The sequence below is a fragment of the Mastacembelus armatus genome, chromosome 9, assembly GCF_900324485.2.
Source record: "Mastacembelus armatus chromosome 9, fMasArm1.2, whole genome shotgun sequence".
Classification (NCBI taxonomy): domain Eukaryota; kingdom Metazoa; phylum Chordata; class Actinopteri; order Synbranchiformes; family Mastacembelidae; genus Mastacembelus; species Mastacembelus armatus.
This window is the reverse complement of record NC_046641.1, coordinates 19,037,126-19,057,133: the sequence shown is the minus strand read 5'-3', so window position 1 is coordinate 19,057,133 and position 20,008 is coordinate 19,037,126. Positions and strand designations below refer to the sequence as shown.

The following is a 20,008-nucleotide window of genomic DNA, read 5'->3' as shown; positions in this document are numbered from 1 at the left end:
CAGATCAGTCAGTATATGTTTATAACATATATCATAAAAGGCAGCAGTGACAATCACAGATCAATAGAAGGACTTCCATGTATTTGAGGTTCACTGTGGATTTCAAGGGCCTCTAAGAAACTGCAGACCACACTAAACACATGAATGACAATTATAGCTGATTGTGAGCTGTAAATTTGTTTCAATCCCAAAACGACTTCTCTAAGTGCAAATACTCTAACACTTTTATATTGTAATCATAACTGGAAATGAATGCCCTCTGTTGTCTGCCATTAGAAAAATAATCCACTGTTAATTACTTCCCAGTTAATTATAAATTTAGTCAGATAGACCTGATCAGGCTCTGCTTACTTCCTCTCTCCTCTTTTCTTTGTGGTATCTCACATTAATGTACATTTATCCTTTTGGATATAATAGATGCTCTTCATAGTTAATTCATGAGTCAAAAATCCAAGTTTTTTATTCACTCTGTACTACCCAGGGATATCAGTGTTAGGCTCAGTGAAGCCAGACAACCCAGCAGGAAGGAGACTGCAGCCCCATTGGTAGATCTCTTTAGAAAAGATGAAGCGATTTCCACATTACCTGAACTGGTCAGTGAATTTAATACCATTTAAATCATGTCTTGGTTCAACCCAGTCATAATTATAGCTGTTACTGCCCACTGTTTTTCAATGACCTTCCTGGTCATAATTTCAGTCAAAAAAAAAAAAAAAAAAAGTCATTTCCTGTCATGGGTTTTTTTTTTAATCAGAAGAGCTGATTTTCCTTTTATTTCTACTAGTTTTTAATGAGTTCAGTGTGAAATTTCACTGTTCAAAAATGGAGAAAGTTAAAAATGTTTCTGGTGGTTTTTAAATATTCTGACACTAGACAAAGTCCTAGTTTAACACGTCCTTCAACTGAGATAACAGCATACATCACTTGTCCCAACCTTAGAATATGACTCAAACACACTTACCAGACTATCATGTTGGAAACAACCATAACACATGATTAAGGAACTGGCATGGTTTGGTTTGGTTTAGGCACATTCATTAGGTTTAGCAACAAGTCCTTGGCTAGTTTAAGCAAAAGATTATAATTTGCTTTAAGGTAACTGCCGTCATTCTGGTTATAGTTACAATAATCACATGGTTAAGGATGTGGAAAACACACATTTCACACACCAGTCTCATGTGGGGAATTCCTGTATTTTCTGACTCATCCATCCATCCCAACGTCCTCCTAATGCAGACTTTGCTCTACATAGTATGTCATCTCATTTCCTCCTTTACTTCTGTCATAGACTTAATTGCTACAGTCCCTAGCGGTCACCTAACTAGAACATATTACCTGTTGGTCTTAATAATCCTCCAGCACAAACGACAGCTCTTATTTCTCACCTATTTGGGAACCAATATGACAGTTGTTATCAGGACAGCAAGACTTCAGAGAAACTTTACAGAGACTAACCTGACCGGTGAGGGCAAATTATAAAACATGAAAGAAAAAGAGTTTATCAAACAAAAACAGACTTTTAAAGTTTAAAAAAAAAAAAAAAAAGGTGCAGAGTGCTGACTTATCATGTAAAGTAACAGTCATTAAGTGTTAAATCCCCCAGGAGTTTTTCCTCCCATGCCAGTCTCTCACTCCCCACACTGAGTCATGCAATTAAACCTGTAAACCAACCCAGCACTTCACTCCTATCTCCTGCAATAAGGAAGCAGCCTGCAGGTTATCACTTCTCCGTCATAGAGCTTTTGTCAGCTATTCCGATTAGCCCACTTTATGCCATCTGAATCTTAATTAAACCATTCATCGCTCTGCATGCGTTCTTTTATCCTTTCCTCAAATGATTTGTTCAGTGAAGGAAAAGTAAAAATGAATGTAGAAAGAAGGGAGAGGATTCCCCATTTTGATTTTGAAAACGGCTGTTGGTGAAGGCACAACTCTACAGTTAGTTAAAGCATCTATTCAGTTACCTTTTTCTCTACTCAGCACATGAAAAGTTCAATGAAATATAAACTCAAATAATAAACTACACAAAAAGACAGAAGAAGAGGGAAGTGGGTGACTTTTCAAGTGTCAATAGAAATCAGTGAAGGTGTGAGTTACTAAGGTGTCCTTTGATCTAGTCTGGAACTGTAGATCACGATGCAGCTCTCACAAATGGAAATCACTGCATGTTTGTGTCACATTTCAGGTAGTCATGTAGAGTCTTTTATCCCCTGGGTATTCCATACTGAGTAAACAAGAACACCAAAGTTTTTCTCATTCAGGCTTTGCCATTTGACATCTTGTAATGGTTAAATTACCCATTGTGCCTTGTGTATTACGGCTGATTTGCTGATTTCTTATTCATATTCTCTCTTCCAATTATATCCTGTTACAATTTCCCAGATTTCTCTGGTAAGTTCTAATGCATCCATTCTGAAATGAGTACAAGTGCAATCTAAAGACTACACAACATGTAATTGGATTAGTCCAGCAATCAAAAGTAATGATGTTTGTAGACAGTGGCTTGTTTTTCTTGCTGAAAATCTGTGAAGGTCAGACATTTCAGACATTTCGTGAGGCATTAGTTCTTCTGGAGGGAATACAAGTAATGCAACATGTCCAGTTTTTTTTTTTTTTAAGAGTCTCGTATGGAGGGATAAAAGCTTTATCCTATGTTTCATGGATGGTTTACATTTTCTGAAAGATGAGATTTTCGCTTCATATTACACAAGCAAGGAAAATAAAATCTGACATTTATGTGCCACGTACACATACACTCACTCCACATCCACTTCCCCACACTTGCAGAGACACCCATTACAGTGACACCTTCAAGAAAAAGTTTCCTTTGATCAAGGACAGAGGAGAGAGCAGGCGAGCTTCGATCCCTCAAATGACATAATTCCTTTACATTCCAACACATCACAAGGTTAATAAAAAGGCAAGGTGATGAATATTGCATTGGTTTCTGCCTAACCTGACTAACCAACTGGCTTATATCAGTGATGCAGTGATACTGCAAAATATGTGAGCTCTGTCTAATTAACACTTGTGTCTATCTAGGAGAGTAAATCACTTGCAGGACTCCATCTGCATACAACCGCTTCTTACCTCAGAAATACGCAGAGAGCTCTGCAAAGACCCATATGGCAACAAAAGCACCCTGTTGCTTTTTATGCAAATAGACTGTGGAATAATATCTCTGGCAGCTACTGCTCTTTGCTGCTTTAATAAAGTTGGGGGAAAATAAAATAAAGGTGCCTAGAATAATGATTGCAACAGAGAATTACTGTCAGCCCTTTGAGCAGTTTCATCCAAAGCAGATTGTCTTTCTTTCAGAAGTCTGCAATGTCAAACCTAAGCTGAATAAAAGCTGGCAGGCTGCGACCCTGTGTAGCTCTTTTGTTTTGTCTTGTGAAATGCAATATAAAAGACATTTATTGTTATTCCACAGTAAGTGCATCAATTCAAACACTCTCCTTTGTTATTTATCACACTCCTCACAGTTTCTAAAGTTTACACGCTTAATTGGAAGATTATGTTTCATATGATTCACCTTGGACAATACAATATGAGTCCATGTAGATAAGCCTTATTCAAATACCTTTATACATCTGAATATGTTATACAATATGATGGGACTAAAATTACAGAAATGTGTGTGTGCAGACACACTCCTGTCATTTTGGGTGTGATCACCTTGGTGAATACGATGTTATTATAACCAAAAGTGATCAAAGCTATGAAGATAGGATCCTTCTTGGAATTATATGAGAATTATCTTTTAACTTCACATGAAAGCTGAATGAATATTAATATAATATAATCAAGGTCATAATGCTTGAAGGTCTTAAGGAGCATCTACCTAGCAGTAATGCTTTTCTAACATCTACAGTGACATCACACAGTAAAGTCACAGGGATGATCTAAAAGAAAGAAGTAAAGTGGCTTTAGATTTTATCAAACACAGAATGCAAACCTCATCACTTTGTTGTCTGTAGGAGGAGCCGTGAAAGCAAACATATACTGTAATGTGACGGCTGAACTGCTACAGAAGAAGTTATATTTTATCAAATTCCTCTAGCTTGTTTTATTGCCTGATCCAAATATTATAGTCATTTGCCAAAAGAGCTGCATACAGACCTTGATGACTCCGAAACACAGTATCACCAGATCATTACAGTAACCATGAGGCACTGCTGCACTGCCACTGAAAACGTCACTACAAAATATAACAGCATGTCTGTGATACGCAGGTTTCATGAACATAAGGGGGGAGCGTATCTGTCAGCCAGCATGTGCAGGTGTGAGCTTTGTTCTGTTATGGTTTGATTTTTTTTATTAGACTGTCTGCCAATCACCTGTAGAGATGGTCAGAGAACTCGCTTTCTGTCCTTCCCACTCTTGTTATCTCCACTTTAACTGTCAGCGTCTCCTGCTGGGATATGGGTGACTTTCAGAGGCCGGAGGAGGAACTGTGCTCTCAGTGGGGGTGGAAATCATGTGTATGTGTTGTAGATTGAAATACGAACCTGATACTGAGAAGACAGTGAGACACCCAAGGCAAAAAAAAAAAAAAAAACAAACAAGGGTGCCAAGGGATTGAAAAAGAGAGCAAGCCTTTGTCTAGACAGGAAACCAGAGGGACCAAAAGGGGGTGAGGGAGCTGATGAGAAGCGAGACCAGGGGATTGGGACTGGGGAGCAGGGACAGAGGAGTGACAAGTTGACAGGAAAGCAGACTCTGTGTCATCTTTCCAGTAGCTTCTCAGGGATGTGTGTCGGTACACACTGACACTGTCTCGTAAAATAACTACATGCTGTTGCCATGTAAAAACCGTGAGCAGTGGATTATGTTTTTATTCTAAAGTAACACAACTGTTTTGTTTGCAAGAATAAACTTCACCGTACAATCTCAAGCAATACTTCGTCCAAATAGTGGTGGTAGTTCCACTTGAATATACTTCCACTTCAAATCAATGCAAAATTATTCTGTGAATTAACTAGTCAATCACTTTTTATGATGAATACATCTTTAAGTAAATGCCCCTGTAAATGTCAAACATTTAGCAGTTTCACTTTCTCAAATGTGAAATCCAATGCTATTCTCTTATTATCACTACAAATTTAATATTCTTCCACTGTTGGAAAAAACAAGCAATCTCATGATGTCGTTTTAGGTTGCAGGAAATTTTCCTCTAGCAACACCATCAGGTCAAAAATCATAAATGCTTTGGAACCAAATACCTGCAAAAGTACTTTGCCAACTTCAGCTGTGCTCAGTGCTAATTAGTTCAGATGTTTCCTGACCACTTTGTACCAAAAGGAAACTGTCCAGCATGTAGCATTTCATAAGATTTCTCACATATTTTGTTTCATCAATATCAAGCTTTGTAATCTAACAGGAGTTTCACAGGTTAGACATCAGAAGTCAATCATTCCTCATTCTGTCAAAGAAGAAGCAGCTAGCCAAGAACTGAAACATCCATTGCATCACTCCATTATTTATGCCACTTATTCCCACCAGAGGTTGGAGCCAATCCTAGCTCACACTGGGTGAAAGGCAGGGTACACCCTGAACAGATCACCAGTCTATCACAGGCCTGACGCATTGAGAAAGACAAACCCTCACACTTTCACCCTCAGGTAATTTAGAGTCATCAATTAGCTTAACCCCAAACTGCATGTCTGTGGAAGGAAGCCAGAGCCAGACAACCCACACAGACACAGGGACAGCATGCAGAAACATTTATCTTCTTTCTCTTAACGCACGACATTTTGTTTTAATAATAAGTGTGGTTCAAAACAAAAAGGAGTGATTCTTAAAACGCTTCAGTCTAGTACCACTTCATCATGTCATTACCAGTGCTGTGCGTTCAAAGCATTAGTCGCCTCCACCACCTGGTGATAATTTGTTGTTTCTGTGGAACGACAGTATTGAACAGATAGCTCCGCTCAGGATGACAACAGGATTCCACGGTGCTGAACGCAGTGATGAAACATTCTTGGCATCCAACTTTTGTATGTTTGCCATTGATGGACTGGATTCAAAATCTATCCTCATGCATTTTGTACATGAAATTATTGTCTAAGTGTTCCTCATGTGCTGCTAAAGTGCCTGGATTGAATAGGAATACACCATTAATGTCCAAGGAAAAAGTGTGCCAAGCTCCTTTGTTATGTACAAACCCATCCAGCTAAAATAATCACAATTTGATATAGGCACATTTCCTTCTTAATTTGCAGACGCACACTATAAATAAATGTCATGGCTTTAAATTTTAATAGTGACTATTACTTTTCTTCCTCTTTATGGAGTTTTGTCACAGCAGAGCCTGAGGCTACACAGCGATGTGCAAAAACAGTTTACCTATCTATGAATATTTATGTCAGTTTGTTTCAAGTGATCATTTTGTGTCTAACTGACATATTTAAGGGGGAAAAAGCCAGAAGCAACTTTAAGGTCTGAAATTTTCCATTAACTGTCTTTTACATAATCTGTGGCTTTGAAACATTGTGAATAGAGGGGTACAGTTTTTTAAGGGCATTCCAATTATCAACATGAGAGAAACAATTCAGTCCCAGTTTATTTTTCAGCATCCATATGTTCCTGAGTTTTTCCACAGGCTCAAAAGTTGTTTTAAAGAAGACAAAGAGATAGTTACCAGTGCTGTCTGACACAGTAATACTTAATCTGTGATCAAACATTCTCATAAAAAGCACATTAAATATACCTGCAGTATTCACTAGATCTCAGTCTATCTAGTAATCAGATCCTGCTTAAAACTACTAAAATTTTATTGGCCTAAAAAAAAGTGCCTGTTTAGACTCTAGCTGGTCTTCATCCAGAGAAATGGCTTAATGTAGTGTGCATAATGTGCTCAGATATACGTTCCCTCTATTTGTTTAATCACTTTGTTGTAGTTTGAATGTTGCAAGGGAAGGATGGGCTCTATTTGCAAGAATGAAAACGCAATTAGAAGAATGCAAGTTACTGATGAAAAAAATGTCTGTAATAAATACTGTTAAAATTCAAATGGATCTGTATCAAAGCCAAACTGAATTGCATCACAACTGTATAAATAAAATAGTACATGTACACGATAAGACATGTCTTTTTAACACTGAATTTTTCCAAACAGAATTGAATCTTTTACAGGCAATTTAGTTGTGTTTTTATCATTTCTCAGGTCAGTGTGCGCATTTGACTGGATTTCTTCCAGAATTGAATTGAATCAGAATTTCTTTTTTTTTTGTCTCATAAGTCACAATGAAACCATGGCTCAAATCTTAAACTCTATTAAAGCAGCAGCGCCGAACGTGAGGACAGCTGTGTAGCCCACAGCCGTGCGGGTTAAGTGGTCTTGAAGCTTAGACAGAGCTGCAAATGGCAGCGTTCCAAAAAGGAAGGAGAGGGTCTTGATCTGTTGATCTTAATATGAGAGAGAAACACTGGGATGATGAAGGCCCCCACTTGGTGGTCTGAGTGATAAACAGTTATAATAACTCCCATTACAGTTGCTGGGCAGCAAAACAGTCACAATCTACTGTCTAATAAATCAGACAACAGCTGGCATGTTTTAATTTGCTTGGTCTTTGTCGAAACAGTGTTTACTTCAGATTTAGCGTTTGATATTAAGACCAAATGAATCTTAAGATTAAATATTCTAATTTGATCAAAAACAAAACATGATTTCCACAAAATTAACTAAGTGCTTTGAGCACTGTATAAATACTATAAATCTTAGCAATTTCACTGAGATCTGTGTTTCATTTTCTTAGAAGGGAAGTAGTAAACTTTAAGAATAACTAATCACCCATTCAAATCCTGTTATCTTCACCAACCAGCTTCCACTTGTTCACAAATCACCACAGAAAAACCATCAGCCTAATAAATCCATTCTCCAATGGCAACGGTGGCATTTGGGCTTTACACCACTCCTAAACACTCATATAAATTCAGAATCATGACTCCAATTTCTGAAGTCTGGGATGAGCGCTCATTACAGCCGATAGATGTGTGGATGGATGGTAGGGGCAGCATCGTCTGGCTGTTAAGGGCCTGGTGTTGACATCCACTCTTACCTGACTTGTCATTAATTGCAAAGTGGCTAAAACTCCTGATTAACATGGATGAGCTTTAGTCCATAGAGTAAAGATATACACTCACATTTCCCCCTAGATCCACAACCGACACTACTCCTCTCTTTCCTCAAAAATGCATCGATATTTCACCACTCTGACATACATGGCTTTATGCAGTACACCAAACTATGCAGTTAACGTGCCGTGCAGCAGACTTATAATCCTTTGGGGTCAAAAGGTCGTCAGCTAATGTGACGATGCGTGTGTTCCAGGGAGAGGCAGATCTGTATCTCATCAGATCATCTGCAGCGGTTTTGATTTCAGCTCATGAAGGGTTTTTTTTTTTCCTCCACAGTAAAAAGCAATATCTGCAGATTACAGGTCAGTCCATGACTCCAAGCAGCACCAATAAGGAAGGTAATGTTGGCCCCTTGGTCCTGCTCCCTGTGGCCCTCTCCAGTGGGGGGGCGGCTTTCTCCTCTGCTTCCTGCCTGTTCTCCTGTGCTGCAGTGGCTCCTGGCACTTCGAGGCCAGTGTGGGTGTCTGGGGGGGTCACAGGCGAGGCTGGCCCCTCGCTAGTTATTAACATTATTGTATTGCACTGTTATCACTGACAATAGTAATGCACTGTTATCAGTGACTTTGTTTCACATTGTTTTTCTAACATCGTGTAAGCATTATTTTTTTATATTGAATATGCATCACTACAGTTGTTGTTTTGTATTGTCTGTCTTTTTCTCTCTTCTACTCTTCCTCTATGTCTATCCCTTCTGTCCCCACAGCCCCCGAACTGTCTTGTAGCTGGCATCATCACAATAAACAAGATTTATTCAACAGGCAAAACTGGTTCGATATCTCTTGGTAAAGCAAGTCTGTTGGCTAAACAAGTCATCCAGAGCCTCATACTGTATGCCAAGCATCTGGACAGGACAGGTTAAAAAAAAAAGAAAAAAAGCATAGAGCGCCAGAGTTCCTGCTTTAAATTGTGAGATACTTTACTTTACTACTCTCCTTGTTGCAGAACTTTGGATACTTTTGATGTTGGATGGAGTTTAATATGTACAACATGAGAAAAACAAGCCTTAAACTGCAACCACAGAAAATACTTTTTCTGCCTGGATTTAGAATGCCTGTCTAAAAACATACTGGACAGTTCAAGCATAGCTCCAGTCCACAGTTTAATCCCCGTTCTATATCAATGCACTGGTAACCATAGCGACGGCACTACTACAGATTGACCTGGTTCCAGGCCTCTGAACCTTCGCCCACTCCTCAAATTTGCCCTTGTGTCGTTCACAGTGATGGCTGTTTCTACCAGCAGGGGAAATAGTTGACCGATCAGAGCTTAGCAGGCAGGGATTGACTGGAAATGTCATCTTCCTACATATTTAGCCAACTCCCCAGCTACCTTCACGAAAATTAGCAGCAGAAAAAGGGTATCAAACATGGACAAAATCAATGTAGGCACGGGTGTTTGGGAAGAGCCAACGAATTGAGCAGAACCAGACTTTTAAATCCACGCAGGCACATGCATGCTAATTTTGAGGAGAACATTTAAAAATCGTTTGTCACTGCAGTTATAAACACCACGTTAAAGCTGGATGATTGGGGGTTGCTTGCCAAACTCCACCTTGGAAGATGCAGTTAAGTTCACTTGTGTGTGTGTGTGTATCGTTTTGTTTTCTCAAAAAAAGAAAAAAACATCTATTTTTCTAACACCGTTGTTCATGTTTTGTACCGATGATTCAACCATGAAAATCTCATGCAAAACCAAGCCTCAGGAGTACTCCAACTGTGAGTCACCTAAAATTGGAACTTAATGGGATTTTAACTTCAGAAATCAAAAATGTCCCAAATAATTTCTCTGAATTCAACATCTCTCTTGTAATGTAATGATTGCAATTCATTGCAATTACTGTTGTATTCATCTACAAAACATAATGATTTAAACCAAATGTGCATTTGTATTAAAACACTGAAACACCAGTTCAGGAGCAGTACCATGTAACATTACACATTAAGGATGCTGCACCTTGTGGCTGCGCATTCTCAGAGATGATCTCAATCAACACTGCCACAACTTCATCAGTTTCCTCCACACCACAGAGAAAACTAAATCCAGTATTTAAAAAAAAAAAAAGTATTTTCTGACTGAATTTGTAGATCTTACAGATGATGGTTAAAAACACACACACACACACACACACACACACACCGGCAGGTTCTCAAAAGGGCTGCATAATGAGAGGGGTGACGAGAGAAAGAAAAGGAAACAGAGAGAGAAAGGGGAAAGGAACGGGGGGAGAAAAATATATGATGTGTACACGAGCTCAGCGAAAGCAAACAGCTAAATTAGTCATGGAATGGATGCAAATTTGCTTCCCCTGAGTGTTGCATGGTAGAATTACCCTGAGAGAAGCAGAGGGTGAATCATGCCAACCCCCGGCGCCATGTGATTTATTAGCAAACATCCAATTCAATAAGAAAGTGCTTAACATTCAAAAAGCTGTGAAAGTCTCATAAGGTGGCATTAACTATATGATATTACCATTTCCACTGGCAGGGGGAAGGCAAGACAAGAGATCGTAGAAAAACAAACACGCCTACTTTCCAGAACGATCTTGGTGTGACGTGCCAAGTGAGACTGTGACAGGCTGAGAACTCACTTGGCCTTTTCCATGCACACATGTTACTACTCATTAATATAGACAAGTTTCATTAATTGACACTCCTGCCCAGAGAGCCTCTCTGCTTTGAAAAGGGCATGGTGGGAGGAGGAATAAAGACAGGACAGGGAGAGAGATAGAAGGGCTGCAACATAAGCAAAAAGAGATTGCATTGCTGCCTAGAAATTAAAGTTTAAGTGGTGCTGCGTATCCGCCACCATTAGGTTTTTCTAAGTAAAATTATGCTGAACAGCTATCATAGGCCTCAAAGAAATATTCCACCCACAGACACTTTGATTTTGTGAGATCAATCTTATATTTTTTTTATGTATTTTCTCTCAGCATGTAAGCCCTGTGAATTTCTATAAACGTCTGGAAAGATGAGAAAAGATGCTACATTTCATTAAAACAAAAAAAAAAAATGTAAGCACTTTGCTGCGTTTGTGTATATCAAGTTATTTCACCTCAACTTTGACCATTTACAAACACATAAATAAGTGTGACAACCTACTATTTAATAAAGACAATTGAAGGCAAACTTTCAGCATATTTGTATATACCTTTTCACTGTTATTTTTCATTATTAAGCTCATTTTCTGACTATTGCAGTTCTCTTAAACATGTATTCCTGTTGTCATTATTTCCCTTGTTTTTCTGATTTGCCGTGGCTCAGCCCAGTTTGGGATTTGTGGTGGTGTTGCTGGGCAGGATCACCAAGAATACTCTATATGACTTAAGTACAGCCCAATTGAAAGAAATGACCCACAGTGGACAGGCTCCCTAAAATGACCATAACAAGATGGGTTTTTATAACCAATTTAGAAACATTAGATGAGCCCCACCTTAGTGTATTTCTTAGGATTTCAAAATTGATTTTATACTGGATGCAATCAATCATGTACCATAAGATTAACAGCGATTTGATGACATTTTCACAGCAAACCCACAGGCGCTTCAGCCATCATACCAAAACAAACAGTAATACTGGCACAGTATTGATCCCATATAGCAGTGCTCTTTAACCGTGTCTGTGGCAAATCCCTACAGGGGAAAATGGGCTGGCATGATGCATGTGATGACAGACACTACATGTTTTTTGACAGAAAACCAGAAGATTGCCTTTTTTACTTGTTTGTTTGACTCAGATTTATCACTTTCTCTTGGTAAAGGTTAGTTATTATCAAATTACAGTCTTAACATTTAATCCATGTACATCCTACAGTATCTTATTTTTGTATTCTTTAAATGGAACCGAAAAGAATTGCCATTTCAGTTTTGCTTAGATTGGGAATGCGCCTATTTCATGCTTCATTTTTGTAGTCTAACTTAAAAAAAGCAACTGAATTTGTACCAAGTGCTGTGTTTTGCTTTAGGTTAATTTCATTATGTTGGGTTTTTAAGGCATGACAAATATCTAGCTATCCTCTTTTATCTACATAACTTCATGTTTTGGAGCTTTTATCTTAAAAGTCAATTGACCTTAGCTCATTAAGTCTCTACCTGAGATGTTATTTGTAACACACTGCTTCCATAACAAAATGATAATGTTCAAAGTTTTTGTTGTTAAGACACTAAATTAAAGTGAATAGATTTTTAAATTGTATGAAATGTAATCTCCTGTTGTACATGCATATTTACTATGAGTGTACACTGCATGACTCACACTAGGTTCAAAGTAATTATTTCCCTAAATTCCCCTAAACTTGGCAACATCCCTGATCTCAGCATATTTTTTCATGCTGGGAACAACTCAATAATTAGAAAGTGGTGAGGGTGTTTTTCTGCTTGTAGTCATCACAAATTGATATAGATGGTATAGATGTAAACATGAGGGTGATGGTAAAATTAATTAATGCTGCAGTTATAACAAGATATTCCTTTTCTGAGCCAGAACTAGTAATATTTTAAATTGTTGGTTTAGAGGATTTGTTTGAACACAGGATAATATAAAACATCCAAGAAAAAAATTTTTTGTATGAGACTCAGCTAATTAAATATGTGACCTTAGATGCTAATGTAGGGTTGAGCCTAATAAAAAAGAAAAGGATACTAAAGCTCTTTAGTGGCTACCGCTGTAAATCTGTGTCACATATTACTAATTGGAACAATTATGCCACTTGTTAATGAGGATTTATTTTCTCCATCAATCACAAAAGAGCCTGAGTCACAACTATAAAAGCAAACAGGACCTGCTCAGCATCAGCCTGTGAATTTATGCTGAAAATGAGAAACAATATCATCAATATCAGTGGAATCATTAAACAACAATCAAGCAAACAGTACATATACTTGTAATGTATATTAGGCTTTGAATAAGTGTCATAAAATAGAAAAGTCAAAAACTACCTAGCACTGCCCAAAAGCGAAGAAACGATCTACCACATATATTTGTCAACAGAAAGAAAGGCCATATCTGCTCTGAAACCCAACTGAATATATTTGGACCTGCACTTGACGGGTGGTGAGAAGATGTTTCTAATTTCACCACATAGGTAAGAATTTTCTTTCTTATGCATTACAACTTGCAGAATTGGCAGTTGTTTCATCTGTGCTAGAGATTTTCTTGGATTCATAAATATTACTGAACCAGAAAAAGCTATTCTGCTCGTTATTTCTGAAGCGGGATAGAAACCAGCCTGTGGTTCACTGCAAGGTGAAATAAAAACAATATTATCACACAGACAAAGACATTAAACCTAGAAGCACAGAGCTATATAGCAGAAGATGAGGGTCCACACAGACAGACCAGAGGATTTGCTCAGTTCTTACGATGAACGTGACTGGAAATAATGTTCAGGCCATATTGCAGAAATGCCACTGTGGTGCAGCTGAAAACACAGCTTTTAGTGGCTATCACACATAAGAAAAGCCATTAAAATGTCCTCAAAGTACTTTAGAGCCAATGCACAATATAGCTAGGTCTTATAAGCACATTGTTTAAAGCATATTAAGTCAAAAACAATAACAATAAGAGCCATTTTTGAAAATCAAACTTGCATTTCTCCAGTTTTCCCTCCACAATGACAATAATAATCAGAATACAATTAAACATTCATATGTCTATGTATAATGTGTGCCACAGCAGTTAACTAATCTTAATCTTTGAAGTTATTAGAAATACTTGAATGTTTCTGAGTCAAAAGCACAATGAGCAATTATTACATTTTATAAGGTAAATGTCATTTATCTATCAATGCCAAAGCCAAACCTCAGGTTTTTTTTCCATCACAGTATGTCAGGCATTCTTGCACATTCAGCTACATATTCTATGTGCTGAATTATGCAGTGATAATGAGATATTAGACCATATCTCATTAAGATAAAGGGAGAAAAATGTCTCTAGGGTCAGAGGGTAATCCCTGGTTATTGTGTCCTGGCCACAGTGCTAGGCAATTAAGCAAGAGAAAATGAGGACCTAAGCAGCACTGTGGGCTTATTAAAATCCTGAGGTTGGTAATAAGGGGAAATATGGGTAGTTAGCTTGTTTCCATCTAGGAAATAATGGAAGGAACAGTATATAAGAGAAAAGCAGCAATTAAAGTATGAAATAGCCTTTTGTGTGTATTTTATACCTTTTTCAGGGATGTTGTACTCTGAAATGTTTGTGAGTTGTTTTTCAGTGAGAGCTATTACGTGAATATTTAATGTATGACGTAAGAAAGTTTAGTTTGGTGTGAACTTTCAGGCCTGTAACTTCATGTATTATTCTTGCATTAAAAAAAGCAAAGATGCCAACTTTGCAATGAAGTGCATGAGTTCCTGTACACATACTGAAAAGAAAAAAAAAAAAAAACAACTGCCTCATGCCAGAACTGAACCACCAACTTGATGCTTGCCAGCACCATCTTCCCACCAATTATGATGCATATGAGAGGTACTTAAATATCAGAGAAGCCAGCAGATCTACCCTGTCTCAATGAGTTGCAACATTTCCAGGCACACGAAGCCCATTTATTAGAAGGGCTCAACTCACCGCCTGTAGTCTATCAGTGCTCAGGGACCGGTAATCAATTCTCTAATGCCGTTTGAGCCTATTCACTGCAGCTATGATCCACTCCTTACTGTGCAGATATACATACACACATACACTCACTGACATGTTGATGTGGCCTTATCTGCTCCAAGTATACACCAAATATAAATAATCCAGATGGCCATCCTAAAAGCAGAGAACAACTCCCAAATATTAACTTATCAAGTGTAGCAGTGATAGGGCACTGTCATCTAATGACATTATCAAAATGAGTGCAGCTCTCCTGAGGCAGACTCTGGTTCCTGATTACCCAGCAGTGGTGGACCCTGTTTGTGGCCAAATCTGATCAGCATAGCACCAGACACAGACATGAGCGGTCAGGAACTCAGCCCAAGGCCCCCTTATCTCTACCGACAGGCCGTTGGTTCTTTATGGGGAATAATGTTCTACTAGGAATTAATCTGATTGGGGTCTGGTGGAAGATTATGTTGTAGTAAACCTGCTGAAAGGAAAGGTGGGGCCCTAACTTCCTTTCTCTGTTACTTTGATGGAATTACAGCGTGAGACCTTGTACAGATCAGGAAGAGTGAGGACTGAAATCTCTGAATGTTTGCTTCAGGCAGGCCATTTTCTGAAATTGACTGACCAGCACTAACTTGGAATATTGTTGCCAAGAAACCTTATAAGCAAGATAATAGACAGTGAAACAAATTTGTGCAATGAGTCATGTAGCTGCAATTCTAAATTACAACAATATCTCTAAACACTCAAAAAAAGGCAAAATTATAAAGGCAAAAAAAAAAACAAACTCCAATACAATACAGCAACATGGTTCTACAGAAAGTAATATCTTATTTGTTATTGGTTACACTGATTATATTACATTTTATAACCGACACATTATGCCACCAAGCTATGGGATCAAACATATGGCAACATTGCAAAGTAACAAAGCTCCAAAATGGCTTCCATTTCTTGCCAGTAAAAATCCAAAAGGGAACAACACTTACTTTGGCGTCTGCGTGTCATCCAAGCGGTTCCCCAGCTGAAACTCATGTGATTTACTACGGTGCAGCGCCGTGAAGCCCGGCAGCAGGTGGATGAGCTTGCGGCTCGGTGGAGGTGGTGTACCTGGGGCCTTTACTTTGTTCTTTCGTCGCATGGGGGGAGTGCCAGGTGGTGTCATGGTGTTGACCACCAAGGGAGTTCGAGGAGGTGTGTGGCCAAAATGCCTCTGGCGGGGTGACGGGGGCAGGGAGCGATGACCAGAGTCCAAGGAAGGAAAGAGCCCCATGGCAGGGCTGTCAACGGTGAGTCGATCAGCGTACAAAGGAGGGGCCAGGGCCTGGGGACTATGGCACATGTGCTGGTTGTACTTGGACTGGACTTTGGGGCTTTGGGAGAGCTGGAACCGGATCCACTGACTGGCCTCTGGCTGGCACACTGGAGTATTTTCTTTGCCCGATTCAGAAGTGGGCCACTGGATGGACCAGTCCTGCTTCGCCTGGCTTCCTGTTGAACAATGGCAGGCACAGAGATTGTTTTCAAACCAAGTGGGTTTACAATAATACAAAATAAGACATTTTCTTACTACAGTGGTATTTAGTCATGTCATTAACAAACTTTCCCAGATTTTGAAATACCTGTCTAAGCTTTTTGCCTTCACCTAATGAAGGAAAACTACTACTTAGTTAATCCACAGACCTTACAAGTTTGATTGGAACTATCTACTATCTACTCCAGGGGAAAAAAAAAAACAAAACATTAAACTAATATGAAACCAAACCTGTCTACATGTCACAATTTGGGTGACCATTTGAGTTTAATATGACATCGGCTGCATTAAATTGCTTCTCGCCATGCACTTAATACTAAAACATCCATTAGCTCGACCTCTTGATTGCAGCAGTAAGAGTAATCCTGGCAGCCGGCAGACATTTACGACCAGCAAATGTGCTCAATTTGAGTGATGAACAATTAACTTTGCTGTTATCTGATCTGAACATATTAGTAGTGCAGTGGTGTTGAAATATGCCAATGTGAAGCAGATTAAATATGAATAGATGGAGCAAGACAGTGAGAAAAATGGAAGAATGCTGCAAAACAAAATAGTGCAAAGCTGCATAAGACACAAATCTACTTCTTCCAAAACTAAACTTTCAGTTGAATGAGAAAGAAAGAACAGAGGCAAAAGAAATGTGAAGGTGAGCAGCTGAAATGAGTATTTTTGATCTCAGATGACAATACTTTACCTCCGTTACTGTGCAATTTATCCTCCTCAAGTTGTTCTTCAGAAAGAAACACAAAAAGAATGTGTTTATTGATCTGGCAAAGACACAGCTGAAATATCCTACTTGTCTTTCCATCTGCAGTTATGCATAGCCAAAAGGCTGTTCAGCAAAACAAAATATAATGTTGGTAGAACGGAACCTGGGTGCAAATGCAGTATTTCACGCATGACTGGGTGTGGGCAAATTTGACCCTCTTCTTTAAAAACTGCTATTGACCACCAAGTCAATGCTAATGCAAATTTCTGCCGACAACGCCAAACTTTTTTGTGTGTGTCATTTTTCCTCCCTGTGACATTGTCTCTAAGGAACTATCAGCATCAAAAACACAAACTTCAAACACAATATCAATACCAGGAACATCAAATGAACCAAAAAATTTCTTTTATAAAAGGTACCAGAGGAATTGAAGAACTTGATGGGAAAAAAGCCCAAAGCCTTTCATGTTCTGTAATGTTAGGAAGAAGAAGCTGCAAGTTGTAGAAAAAACACAAGGGACCTAATGTACGGGAATGTATTTTCCCTTGTTAAACATTTCTTCTTCATCTTGACTGGGGGGGTGTTAAATTTCATGTGAAAGAGCCCAAAGAACACACCCGGTGTTAAGTCTCTGCAGGTGTTCATGCACGTCATGTTTAATGTTACTGAAACAGAGGAAAATATGTTTTTACTTTAAAACACTACATCCTGCACTGAGCTCGACAGTTTCATAAAGCGCTCAGTTACACTACAGGGCAAAGTAAAAAATATTTCAGTCTACTGCTTTGTAATTCTATAGTTGACACATCAACCAAGCAGGAGCATATATATGCCAAAGGCACAAACAGTAAACCAAATGATGTCAGTGCTTAGTTTGTGCTCACTGGTTGAAGTTTTCACATCTGAAAACCTGCTGACGCCTTTGGTTGTCATGGAATCTGCTGGTTTTCTGCACTGCATGGTACATGTTTAATTATCCCCTACACATAATATCTTTCTCTGGAAGGTAACAATAATAATGGGAAACCACGTTTGACTTTACTTTTGATGACATATGCTCATCTTAATAGTATTAGCTGCTATATTTAACTCTGAATGATGTTACAGAAACAACAATCACATTTGTGAAGATTGATTAGTCTCTTGAATGCACACCCTGTTGACAGCTGTAATTCACAGCTAGGGATATTAGTAACTATGTTGGATCAGGTAAGGCTATCACTGCCATTCTGCTCTCATTGTAGCTGGCTGAGGACCACGCTCACACTTGTCCCTAACCCTCACATCTTAAACCTTAAAGCCCTTCAGAAAGATATCAAGATGCAGAAAGGACAAGTAGGCTTAAAAGTGTCTACCCATAAATGTAGCAAAATATGAGGAGGATGTTTAATCACGCCCACTTTATTAAGCAGGAATAAACCCACAACAGGCCACTCTGAAATGTAAAAGTTCAGCTTGACTACTCAACAACCACAGAATCTTTGATATTACCGAGAGTGAGATTATAGATGGAGGTCTAAAGGTGTGCTCATTTGTACCATACATTTAAAAACTACTACCTCATAAAACCTAACCAGAAAGATTTTGGACAACCATCCCCATTTGATGAAATAATGAGCTTCATTTTAGTAATTACACTCTTGCATTAAGCAGCTTCACTCTTAAAATGCTTTTGACAGTGCTTATCAGGCTGTACCCAAGTGAAATTTCTGTGCAAAAGAAGTGATGAACTTGAATCACACTCATGAAACAGTTGCTTCAAGTAATGAGTCAATTCATCAAGTGCACTAGTATCTTAGCAACTGCTTCAGCAAAATAGTAACAGGACCTGACTTATGAATTTCTTGTTTCACATGATCTCACCTAAGCAAAAGCCTCAGGCAGACCAAAACCAGCTCACCACCAAACGAGACTGAGCAGGCTGAGCATAACCTCTTTGAGAATTGAGATTTAAGTTCATTTGTGTGGCTCATGCTTGTTAGAGACTTTAAGTTTTAGAAGTTGCTTTCCGTCTCAAGCTTTGAAAAAAAAAATACATTGAATCTTGTAATTTATTACAACTTCTAGGGCCCCTTCATCCCTAATTATTACCTCAACTAAACACTTCTGCTGTTTATTCTGCTCAAATTAGCTGGTTTACTACCTTTAATGTAAAAATGCAGGTTGCCAGAAATGTGCTGGAAGCAGAAATAAGTCTGGAAAAGATGGTGTCTAGTGAGATAACTCGTTCTTTTCATTAAATAACTCTATTCTTTTTTTGTCAAGAGGACAACTGTAAAAACATGTATGTCAGGTTGATTGGTGACTCAAATTGCCCATAGGAGTGAGTGTGAGTGGTTGTTTGTGTGTCTCTATGTGGCCCTGTGATGGACTGGTGACCTGTCCAGGGTGTACCCCTGCCTTCCACCCAAAGAGAGCTGTGATAGGCTCCAGCTGATCCCTGTTACTCTGGTTAAGGAATAAGTGGGTACAGAAAATGGATGGATGGAATTTTAGAAGGGGCAGCATGGTGGCTCCTAAAAACTTTGCCTCAAATCAAAGTATAATGAAAAACAGAAAAAAAAATATACAGGCTGTAAAAGAGCTCTATGAATCAACTAGAGGCTACCTGCCCAGCTCCAAACAAAAGTTAGTACCTAGCTTTTAAACATAGCAAGTCATTTAGCAGATGAAGAGCCAAATATCGTTCTGGAAAACAAAATCTACCTACTGCACATCTAACTCTAAACAAAAAACTAAAAGAAATGCATAACCCATTATGTCAAAGCTCCTATTAACACATCGTTATAGACCAGTCTTTTCCTGTAAAGGATGGTTAAATTTATGCGAGGCTTCATCAGCATCATCATCAATCTTCCATTCTGTCCTCTCACCTGAATAACCCTGCATCTCCGCATCAAGTGTCAAACAAAACAATGCACCTGAAGCATTTAGGGCAGCTTCTCTGCAGTGATTAATGCAAATGACACACAAAAAACACCATTAATGGCACAATCTTAAAATGCAGTGAGGTTTTGAGAAAGGCAGATAACAGCCTCA

At 38.7% G+C, this 20,008-nt stretch overlaps 1 protein-coding gene across 3 annotated transcripts in view; it reads right to left on the bottom strand.

Moving 5' to 3' along the window:
• Positions 1 to 20,008, bottom strand: part of ksr2 (kinase suppressor of ras 2) — a 71,833-nt gene that overhangs the window by 37,255 nt on the left and 14,570 nt on the right. For 2 of the 3 annotated variants that reach the window (XM_026321920.1, XM_026321921.1), the window contains exons 4-5: positions 16,955 to 16,990; positions 15,713 to 16,214 (exon numbers count right to left, since the gene is read on the bottom strand). In XM_026321920.1, the coding sequence (XP_026177705.1) occupies positions 15,713 to 16,214; positions 16,955 to 16,990 (538 nt within the window). The remainder of the gene's footprint in view (positions 1 to 15,712; positions 16,215 to 16,954; positions 16,991 to 20,008) is intronic. The other variant, XM_026321922.1, reaches the window with a different exon arrangement.